Below are 12149 nucleotides of genomic sequence, written 5' to 3'. Positions count from 1 at the left end.
GTGGTACACAGCTAGAGGGGCTACCTCTGAGTGTGGGAACAGTGTTCAGTGATGGGGAAGTGGCACTAGGCTGGTGTCTTATACTCACCTAGCTGTAGAAGCTCAAATTGGCTGCTTATGTGGCTCATTGGCTCCTGTGGGGCTACAGAGGGACTCAGGTGACTGGTGTCTTACACTTCTGCAGCCATAGAGATGCTGCATGGGTGTGGGGCAGATCTGGTGGTGGCAGGGAAAGGTTTCAGGGAGAGACTCAAGCAGCTGGTTTCAGCCTACAGAAATACCTGTGGGGAGAAATCTGGCAAGATCTGCAGGAGTCCACAGTGGCTGTGCTAACCTTTGGCTTTGTCAGTGGTAAAATATGCCGAGTTTGTCTGTAGAGTAGGTCTCTGAACCATGATTGCTGCTGGTGCTTGTCTGCTATTAATAGCTTCTGCTTTTATTCCTTGTTCCTAGCTAGCTCAGTACATCTGTGGGTTGCTGATCTAGGGGTGAAACCAAAGGTGGGCTTCTGCACAGTGTCCTGCAAGGCTGGGGAACTGGTTGCTCACCATATTCTTCCTTTCCTAGCAAGAGGAACTCTTTTTAACTGGGAAGTTCCTTCTGAGCACTGTGAACTGGTGTTAGTTTGGGGGATGGGATTATGCATGCAAAATGAAGTTGCCTTCCTTCTCATGTGATGATTCTCACTTTTCTTGTTGTTAAAATGTCCTAAGTGGACTCTAGAGGTCTCCTGGAGTTGTTCGCGGATTGCTGTCCATTTGTGGATCTTTGTGGGATCACAGGGAAGCTGGGTTTTTTCACCAAGTGATGGGCAGTTTTTTATTTCCGTACTTTAAATACGTCTTTTCATTATCCCTTGGCTTTCATTCTTTTTGATGAGACATGTGCCATATTTCTTATCCTTTGGTCCCCTGTGTGTGTACCGTATGGCTACTTAAAAATATTTTCTCTAGTGAAGATTCCCCACAATGTGTCTTAGGTGGTTTTCTGTTTTATCCTGTCCCCTAGGCTAAGCCAAGGCTTTATATATTATGAAATACTGTATAATCCAGCAACCTTGCCCATACTTGGCAGTGCCTCTAACAATCACCAATGTCTGCCAATTCAAGAAGGATCTATCTCTCTGGAGTTTAGTTCTTTAGATTCTTTGGCTTTTACCCCCTCTTTTAAAATGTTTCCTTTCAGGGCGCCTGGGTGGCTCAGTCGTTAAGCGTCTGCCTTCGGCTCAGGTCATGATCCCAGGGTCCTGGGATCGAGCCCCGCATCGGGCTCCCTGCTCAGCGGGAAGCCTGCTTCTCCCTCTCCCACTCCCCCTGCTTGTGCTCTCTCTCTCACTATGTCTCTCTCTGTCAAATAAATAAATAAAATCTTAAAAAAAAAAAAATTTAGAATGTTTCCTTTCAGAAGAGTAACAGATTATACCAGAATCATTTATTAAATTAACCACTCCTTTTCCTCAAAAATTGAAGTATCTCCTTTGTCATAGCTTAAGTTCTGTATATACCTGGATTTATTTCTGTGCTCTATTTTCTTATATTTTCTAGTCCTACATTAGATTTGATCTATATTAATTTTCAGTACTTTTATGTTAAATTTTAATATTTATAATGCTCAAGTCCCTGTTAACTAGTTTTATTCAGAATGTTTTTGGACTCCTCACATACAGCTGGTGGGATTATACATTCGTACTGTCACTTTGGGAATTAAAATTTGTTCACTATCTTCAGAGTGTTTTCACAATTATGGTCCCCATGTAGAAGTGGAGAAATGGCTTCCTCTTTAGCTTTGTGCCATACTTCCTTACCTTGGTCAGAAAGCATTTTTGCTTGAGCTGTGAGTTTTAAAATCACTTGACCTGCTTTATCCATTCCTTGTCCTCACCACCATTCTTAGCCAACATGTCCTTGACACATTATTCAGCAGAACTGAACCTTGAACAGATATCATGGTATTCTTTCTTTTTCTTTTTACCCTCTTCTACAACTGTAATATTCTTTCTAAAAATTTTCTGTTTACCTTCAAAGTAAAACCTTCCAGACACTAATGTGATGAGACAGAGAAACAGAGTGTTATATACATTAGCAATTAAAAAAAAGTCCTCTCTTTCACATGGAAGAAGGGAATGTGGTTGCTCTTCAGTAGAAGAGGTCATTAAAGAAGGCATATGCTCAACCAGAATGGTTAAATTAATAGTATTGATGATACATAGTATTGGTGAGGATGTGGAACACCCAATCTCATACATTGGTAGATTTCATAAATTGCTGATGGAAGTATAATTTAGTACACTTGTTTTGGAAAATTGTAGGGCATTGTCTACTAACCATCTACACACATATGTTCTATGTGTTAATAAGTTTGCTACTGGGCATATACACAACAGAAAAAAGTTTATGTCCATCACAATATGTGTACAGTCATGTTTATGGCAATTTTATTCATGATAGCCTTAAAATGGAAACAGTAGTCCTGTCCTTAAATAGTAAAATGGATAATAAATTATGGTATGTTAATACAATCAGATGCTACCCAGCAGTGCAAAAAATTAAAGTACTAATACACATAACAACTGATAAACTTTGATTAAAAGAAGTCAAACATAAAAGAGGATACTATTTATATGAATTTCAAAAACATGTCCATTGTTAAGGAATAATAGTTAAACCCTTTGAGCTGGGGATGGTTTTTGACTGGAAGGGAGCATCAGGGAGCCATTTCAGTTTTGGAAGTGTCTTATACTTTCATCTTGGTTAGGATTACACAGGTATATGTATTTGTAAAATTTCATCAAGGTGTAACTTAAGTTTCATACATCTTACTGTATATAATTGTATTTTCATATAAAAGTAAAAATTTATTTTAAAAGTGTTTAAAAATTGTCATACATTTTCTCTGATACCCTACCCGCACCCAAGGAAACCTCAAACTATATTGTCTACAAGTATGCTATATGGAATCACATTAAATCTGCCTAACAGTTTAGAAAGACTTTATTAATAGAGCTTTAAGGCTTTTTTTTTTTTTAAACTCCATATATGAAACTTATTTACGTGGTTTTCTATATCCTTTGAGTTTTTATAATTTTCCTCAATAATATTTATACCTTTCTTGAATTTATTCTTAGATAATTGTAGTTGTGAACACGCTGCTTATCCATTTATGTTTCTTATATATTGCCAGTATCTAAAAGTTATTTTGTACATTTATCTTTTGTCACCTGTCTTGTCAAATTTTTTCCATTATGAATCTTTTGAGTCACTTTAGTAGAGATTGTTAGCTATTTTTTTCAACTGTTGGAAAGGGAGAATTTTCTTTATTAATATTTTACTCATTTTTGCTTTAACTAAAAACTTAAAACATCTTTGCCTTGTTCCTTTTTGAGTTGAAATGTCTTGAGCATTTCAACAAATATCTTAATCTTTATCTTCACCTTGTTTATATATATTTCATCTAACTAGTTTTTCTAGGAGTTGTTCATTAAGCTTGGCTGCACAGTTTTATCAGATACCATTTTGAGATCTAGTAATATGATCATTTAATTTCTCTCCTTTACTTCATAAATTGAATTACTTGATTTCCTAATTTTTTTTTTTTAAAGATTTTATTTATTTTATTTGAGACAGAGAGAATGAGAGACAGAGAGCATGAGAGGGAGGAGGGTCAGAGGGAGAGGCAGACTCCCTGCCGAGCAGGGAGCCCGATGCGGGACTCGATCCTGGCACTCCAGGATCATGACCTGAGCCGAAGGCAGTCGCTTAACCAACTGAGCCACCCAGGCGCCCCATTGATTTCCTAATATTGACTCAGTTTTGCATTCCTGACAGAGATGCATTTGGTTATATATGGTGTGTATTCTTTTTATGCAGTACTAATGGAATAGGTTTTTTTGATATTTAGAAACTTTCTGTGTGTAAATGTAATTAGCTTAGCTTTTGTGTTATTCTCATAGGGTGGTTTGAATATTGGTATCTATAGTTGCTTAATAATTATTGGACTTGTCAGATTTGTATTGTGGTCTAAACAGATTTTTGAAACCTAGTAACTCATCTTTTAAGTACCTTTGAAAATAAAGGAATCTTTAGTTTTATTTGGCTGCAGAGAAATGATTTCTTTAAGCAGACACACATAGATAAAATCACAAACTTTAAAATAATTTATTTGCTGTTGTATCAGTTATTTTGAAGTTTTCATTTTCATATATTTTTTTTCCCTACAGTCCGTGGTGGATGACTGGATTGAATCATATAAACAAGACAGGGACATCGCACTTCTGGATTTAATCAACTTTTTTATCCAGTGTTCAGGATGTCGAGGTACATAATGTTGGGATAAATAATTACATTGAGTCTGTCAGTCCAACAGTGTCAAATTTACTTCACCTTTCTTTAGTTGTATATAATCCATCCTAGAACTATGACCTAATCTTTTTCTGATAAGGAAAATTATTGCTATTTAAGTATGTTTCATCTTGTTTTTGTTCAGTTTGGCTATGAAATAACAGATTTCTAAAAATTTATGAAATTTGAAGGAAATCGAAAATTCATTTATGAATTTGTGAGTTGACTTTAGATCATAAGCTTTTATAAGTGATATTTACTGGTATTATTTGTGCCTGTGCTCCATATTAGGAATTTTACTAGTTGCTAACATTCATTATTTTGTATCCTTGTCAATGTTTTGGTCCTCATTGTATAGATGAAGTACTTGAAGCTTCAGTAATTTGCTTTAGGTAACATAAGTACCAGAATCAGGTTTCTTAAGGTTATCATTCATTGGAAGTCTGTAGACAGTATTTTTAAATAAAATACAATTTTGTTTTTATCATATTAATAGATAATTAATTGATAGATATTTTTCTTCTCAGGAATAGATAACAGATTATAATGTGTTACATGGGGGAAATCAGTTTGTAAATCAGCATTCTTTGCCTTTCAGCGCAGAAAGTACAGTGATCTTTTATTAAGATCACTAATACAGTTGATTTCTTGAAGGCTTTCTTATTTCTTTTTTTTTTTTTTTTAAAGATTTTATTTATTTATTTGAGAGAGAGAATGAGATAGAGACAGAGAGAGCATGAGATGGGGGAGCGTCAGAGGGAGGAGCAGACTTCCCGCTGAGCAAGGAGCCTGATGCGGGACTCGATCCCGGGACTCCAGGATCATGACCTGAGCCGAAGGCAGTCGCCCAACCAACTGAGCCACTCAGGCGCCCAAGGCTTTCTTATTTCTGTTTGTCACTCACAGTATTGACAAAATTAGTTTATCAAATATTTACAGAACACCTATCTTGTACTAAGCATGTACATTCCTCTTCAGAGTATACACATGTTATCAAGACAATCTCTGCAGTATTAGAGTATTTGTAATTTTCAAAGGAGGCTTAATTACAAGGAGCAGAGAGGGAAATATACCAATAGTTTAGTAAAGTGCTCACCACTGCCATCTTAAGAATAACAGCACTGGTTATAATTTAACGACAATTTAATAAGTGTTATGCTTTGTGTTTTACATGCATTTGCTCATTTAATATATTGGTTACATAGATCAGGCAGTTCGTGATTTTTATAGATCAGGAAACTGAGAATAAACGGCTGAGGTAAGTTTTTGGACGTCATACAGTTAGTTTAAGTGCCAAACTCAAGATTCAAAGCCAGGCTTGTCTCAATCTGGAGTCTGTGTCCCTAAGGACAAGATACTATGGTAATAGCAAAGAGGGGCTTCTGATTTAGCCCAGGCTTTGTATCTCTATGTATGTGTAAATGTCAGAGTATTTGTAAGAAAGTGCATCTCAGGGGAAGAAAGTCTGTGGTGAGACTGAGGCTGAGGAAGAGAAAGGTAAAGGGGACGAGAAAGGCCAAAGTTAACAGATCATGTATAAATGCTTCAAGACAAGAAAGCAGGGTACACTCTTGGACATAAATAGAGGTTAAACATGAATCTGAGAGCATTGAGATTGGTGGAGAGTGGCAGGAGATTATGCTATTTGGAGGAAGGTGACTTTGTTAATTTTGTAGCCTTAAAATGGGTATAAGGCAAGCACTGAATGATGTACTTTAAATGTATTATCTAATCTATGTTAAATGTTCTCTTGGATTTGGTTTTGATTTTAAAACAACTGGTAGTCTTTAATTTTTTTCCTTTTTTAATTCATTCCCAGTTTTCAAAAGACCAGAAAGCTTTAGAATATCTAAAGCAAAAAGTCTTTACCACTTCCTGCCTTCCCATCTGTCTCCACAGAGTTAACTGCGTTTAACTACTTAGTTGTATATTCATCTGTCTGTCTGTTGTCATTATTTATCTAATTTCTGTATGTATAAGTAGGAATATATATTCTTTCCTTCCCCACCACTGTTATACAAAAGATACTTATGTATAGGGAGCTTTGTTAACACAGCATCATAGCATTCCTTTGTGTGTATTGTGTGTATAATAATTTAGTTAAACTAGTCTTCTATTAAAAGACCATTGCATTATTTGTAGTCTTTTGCTGTTACAAACAGTACTGTAATGAGTAATTTTGTGTATACCTTATTTGCTCTTTGTGGAAGAATGTCTGTGGGAAAATGTATTTGTAAAATTATATCAGATATTGCCTAACTTCTATAGGAATTGTACTCATTTTTGCTCGCATTAGTAATACATGAGGATGTTGCTTCTTGATCTTTTCAACAAAGTGTTTTTATCAAATTTTGGGGTCGGTCTTATGAATGATGTAAAAATGATGTGCCAGTGTGATTTTTTTTTTTTTAAATTGAGGTGAAATTCACTTAACATACAATTAGCCTATTTATTTATTTATTACAGTTAACCATTTTAAATTGTACAGTTCAGCAACTTTTATCATGTTCACAATGTTGAATGTTGTGCAACCACTTCTCTCTAGTATCAAAAGTTTTCATCACTCCAGGAGAGTACCTCGTATTTATTAAGTTAATCATTCCCATTTTCTTGTCCTCCTTCAGTCCTTGGCAAATTCTAATCTGCTTTCTGTTCCTATAGATTTGCCTGTTTTGGTCATCTTAATTATAAAAGTAGTTCTACAACATCTGACCTTTTGTGTCTGATTTCTTTAACTTAACCATAATGTCTTCAAGGTTTATCAAGTTAGTACCATATATCTATAATTCATTCCTTTTAATGGCTGAATAACGTTGTGGCATAGATCACAATTTTTAAATTTATTCATCTGTTGATGGATATTTGGATTATTTCCACCTTTTGGTTATTGTGAATATTGCTGCTCTAAACATTTATGAACAAATTCTGTTTGAGTACTTTTTTCTTGAGTTTGGGGGGTAAATATGTAGGAGTGGAATTGCTGGATCCTATGGTAATTCTATTTTCCTTTTTAGGGAACCATCAAATTGTTACCCACAGCAGCTGTAGCATTTTATGTTCTTCCAAAAAATGTTATAAGGATTCTTATTTCTTCACCTCCTCTCCATATTGTTTCCCACAGTGGCTGCACCAGTTTATATTCCCACCAATTGTGCACTATGGTTCCCTTTTCTCCACATCCTTGCCAACACTTGCTATTTTCCAATTTTTTTATTTTAAGTGTCCTAGTATGTATGGAGTGGTATCTTGTAGTGGTTTTGATTTGTGTTTCCTTAATTATCAGTGATCTTGAACACATTTTCATGTGTCTGTTGGCCATTTGTATATCTTCTTTAAAGAAATGTGTATTCAAGTCCTCTGTTCATTTCTAAATTAGTTTTCCTTTTGTTGTGCATTGTTTAGAGTTCTGTATATATTTTGAATACTAAGCCCTCCTCAGATATATAACTTAGAACTACTTTCTTCCCATTTTGTAGCTTGTCTTTTCACTTCCTTAAAGATGTCCTTTTGTGCTCAAAAGTTTTAAATTTTAATTTAGTCTTTTCCATCTGTTTTTTATTTTTTTGCTCCTGCTTTTAGTGTCAAATCTAAGAATCCATTGCTAAATAAAAGGGCATGAAGATTTATCCCTATATTATTTTTCAAATAGAGACAGTCCCCAACTTATTATGGTTCAACTTGTGATTTTTTTTAAATCTGTTTTTAAAGATTTTATTTATTTTAGAGGGAGAGGGGCAAAGAGAGAGGGATAGACAGTCTTATACAGACTCTGCGCTGAGCATGGAGCGTAACATGGAGCTTGATCTCATGACCCTGAGATCACGACCTGAACTGAAACCCAAGAGTTCCATGCTTAATCTACTGCGCTGCCCAGGCACCCCTCAACTTGTGTTTTTTTTTAACTCTACAATGGTACAAAAATAATATGCATTCAATAGAAACTGTACTTCGATTTTTGAATTTTGACCTTTTCTTGGGCTTAGAGATATGTGATAGGATGCTGTCTCCTGACACTGGGCATAAGCAGTGAGCCACACCTACCAGCCAGTACACTCACAACCATTCTTTACCTCTACAATCATTCTGCTTTTCACTTTCAGTACAGCATTCAGTAAATTACATGAAGTATTCAACACTGTATATAAAATAGGCTTTGTATTAGATGATTTTACCCAACTGTAGGCAATGAAGTGTTCTGAGCACACTTAAGGGAGGCTAGACTAAGCTATGATACTTAGTGGGTTGGATGTATTAAGTGCATTTTTGACTTAATATTTTTAACTTATGTACAATGGGCTTATCAGGTTGTAACCCCATCATAAGTGAAGGAAAATCTGTAGTTTTACAGTTTTAACTTTATAATTAGGTTGCTGATTGTTAATTTTTGTATATGGATGATTTTAATTTATATTTCTCTTAAAAGTGAGGCTTGAGAGCTATTTCTATTATTTTTTCTTTCAATTCTCTGTTCCTTTCCCTTGCTGGTTTCCCTTTCTAGCATCTTCTTTGTTTCTGAAGAGGCATTTGAAAAAATGGATTTTAGAACATTTTGATAAAAGTCATAGAATGATCTTTTCTTAATATGATTAACGAAGAAGGCACACTGTCCTTTCACATCAGTGGAATATAATAAAAATCCAGAAATATACCCAAACACTAATGAAAATTTAGTGAGTGTATCTTAAAACATATGAAAGAAGAGAAAGGCAAATTGCATCTACACTGAGATATCATTTTTCACCTATCAGATTGATAAATTTAAAAATTAGAAAAATACTGTGTTGGTTAAGCTATCAGATAATAGACATTGTTACATTGTTTCCTGGAATAAAAATTGATACATCTCTGATGGAAAGAGATTTGGCAGTATCTACCAAAACTACATTTGTTTTTATCTAGCCATCCTACTTGTGTAAATTTGCCATAAGATATACCTCCAGAATTAAGAAAATAAAGGCACAGGGTTACTTAATACAATATTATTTGCTATTGTAAAATGTTGGAAACAACCTAAACACTCATATATAGGAGAATTATTATATAAATTGTCATAGAGGTACACAATGGAATTGTGTAAAAATTTCCATTGTAAAGGGGTGCCTGCGTGGCTCAGTCAGTTAAGCATCTGCCTTCGGCTCAGGTCATGATTCCGGGGTCCTGGGATTGAGCCCACGTCAGGCTCCCCTCAAGGCTCCCCTTCTCCCTCTCCCTCTGCCTGCTGCTCCCCCTACTTGTGCTCTCTCTCTCTGTCAAATAAAATAAAATCTTAAAAAAAAAATTCTGGGGGCGACTGGATGGCTCATTCGTTGAGCGTCTGCCTTTGGCTCAAGTCATGATCCCAGTGTCCTGGGATCGAGCCCCGCATCGGGCTCTCTGTTCAGCGGGAAGCCTGCTTCTCCCTCTCCCACTCCCCCTGCTTGTGTTCCTGCTCTCACTCTCTCTCTCTTTGTGTCAAATAAATAAATAAAATCTTTAAAAAAATAAAAATAAAATAAAACGAGTCTCTTGCAGGCAGCATATCGATGGGTCTTGTTTTTTTATCCAATCTGATACCCTGTGCCTTTTGATTGGGGCATTTAGCCCATTTACATTCAGGGTAACTATTGAAAGATATGAATTTAGTGCCATTGTATTGCCTGTAAGGTGACTGTTACTGTATATTGTTTGTGTTCCTTTCTGGTCTATGTTGCTTTTAGACTCTCTCTTTGCTTAGAGGACCCCTTTCAATATTTCTTGTAGGGCTGGTTTCGTGTTTGCAAATTCCTTTAGTTTTTGTTTGTCCTGGAAGCTTTTTATCTCTCCTTCTATTTTCAGTGACAGCCTAGCTGGATATAGTATTTTTGGCTGCATATTTTTCTCGTTTAGTGCTCTGAATGTATCATGCCTGTCCTTTCTGGCCTGCCAGGTCTCTGTGGATAGGTCTGCTGCCAATCTAATATTTCTACCATTGTAGGTTACAGAACTCTTGTCCTGAGCTGCCTTCAGGATTTTCTCTTTTTCTCTGAGACTTGTAAGTTTTACTATTAGATGTCGGGGTGTTGACCTATTTTTATTGATTTTGAGGGGGATTCCCTGTGCCTCCTGGATTTTGATGCCTGTTTCCTTCTCCAAATTAGAGAAGTTCTCTGCTGTAATTTGCTCCAGTATACCTTCTGCCCCTCTCTCTCTTTCTTCTTCTTCTGGGATCCCAATTATTCTAATATTGTTTCATCTTTTGGTATCACTTATCTGTCGAATTCTGCCCTTGTGATCCAGTAGTTGTTTATATCTTTTTCTCAGCTTCTTTATTCTCCACCATTTTGTCTTCTATATCACTAATTCTCTCTTCTGCCTCATTTATCCAACGCATCTCATTAATAGCCTTTTTGATTTCGACTTGGTAGATTTTAGTTCTTTTATTTCTCCAGAAAGGGATTCTCTGGTATCTTCCATGCTTTTTTCAAGCCCAGCTAATATCTTTATAATCGTCATTCTGAAATCTAGTTCCAACATCTTACTAATGTCCGTATTGATTAGGTCCCTGGCAGTTGGTACTGCTTCTTGTTCTTTTTTTTTGAAGTGATTTTTTCCATCTTGTCATTTTGTCCAGAGGAGAATAGATGAATGAGAGAACAAAATGCAAATAGGGTAACAACGACCCCAGAAAAATATACACTAAACAAATCAGAAGAGACCCGAAACCATGGGTAAAAGAAAGGGAAATAAAGAAAAAAAAAAAAGAATATGATCAAATATGATCAGGCTGGTGAATAGATCAGTGCCACACACTAGATTTTGGGCGTATTCTTGTCTGTTAGAAGACAACAGCCTCCCAAAATTTTAAAGAAAGAGAAACTTGTCTATGTACAAAAATAAGGATAAGTACAATGAAGGGATGGAATATGACTCTAAAGTTGAAAATTATAAAAGATTTTATAAATGGAATTAATAAGAAGTTTGTTGAAAAAAGAAGAGAAATTAAAAAAAAGGGGGGGAGAGAATGTGATCAGGCAAGAGATGAGAACAAAGCCATACACTAGAGATTTAGGGTATATTTTGGTCTATTAGAAGAAACTGTATCCCAAAATTTTAAAGAGAGAACACTTACATATATATATAAAAAATAAAGTTAACTACAATGAAGGGATAGAATATGACTCTAAAAACGAAAAATAAAAAAGATTTTTAACAAAAGGATTGATAAGTTGTTGGTTGAAAAGGGAAAGAGAAAAAATTTTAAATTAGAATAAGAAAAAAAAGAAAATTAAAAAAATTAACTTTGAAAGACTAAAGAATCATGGGGAAAAAAGCCATGAATTCTATGTATTGTATTCCCCTAGCACTGGAGTTCTGCCATTCTCATTGATCGGTAAACTTGGTCTTGGGGGCTGTTCTTGCTGATCTTCTGCGGGAGGGGCCTGTTGCCGTGGTTCCCAAATGTCTTTGCTGGAGGCGGAATTGCCCCGCCCTTGCCGGGGCCGGGCTAAGTAATCTGCTCGGGTTTGCTCTCGGGAGCTTTTGTTCCCTGAAAGCTTTGCATACAGCTTTGGAGCATGAGAAGGAAAATGGAGGCCTCCGAAGCTCCACCCTGGAGGAGCAACGAACTTGGGGCCCCACTCCTTAGTGTGCCCCCAGAGAAAAGCAGTCAGTCACTCCTGTCTCCCCAGTCTCCGGCTGCGCTCAATACTCTCCCAGCCTGTGACTGAGAGTTTTTCTTTTTTTTTTTTTAATTTTTTATTGTTATGTTAATCACCATACATTACATTCATTAGTTTTTGATGTAGTGTTCCATGATTCATTGTTTGTGCATAACACCCAGTGCTCCATGCAGAA

The 12149-nt window shown here is 36.0% G+C and overlaps 1 protein-coding gene across 1 annotated transcript in view; it reads left to right on the top strand.

Annotated features, from left to right (window-relative positions):
- Nucleotides 1–7042, top strand: part of LOC145722709 (cohesin subunit SA-1-like) — a 181055-nt gene extending 174013 nt beyond the window's left edge. The window contains exon 5 of the mRNA XM_081826828.1: nucleotides 4217–7042. Within this exon, the coding sequence (XP_081682954.1) occupies nucleotides 4217–4321 (105 nt within the window). The 3' untranslated portion in view covers nucleotides 4322–7042. The remainder of the gene's footprint in view (nucleotides 1–4216) is intronic.
- The last annotated feature ends 5107 nt before the right edge of the window (nucleotides 7043–12149 follow it).

This window comes from Leptonychotes weddellii, chromosome 1, assembly GCF_054177405.1.
Source record: "Leptonychotes weddellii isolate Sample4059 chromosome 1, ASM5417740v2, whole genome shotgun sequence".
NCBI classification, from domain to species: Eukaryota; Metazoa; Chordata; class Mammalia; order Carnivora; family Phocidae; genus Leptonychotes; species Leptonychotes weddellii.
The sequence above is the reverse complement of the archived record's forward strand: the minus strand, read 5'-3'. Positions and strand labels throughout refer to the sequence as shown.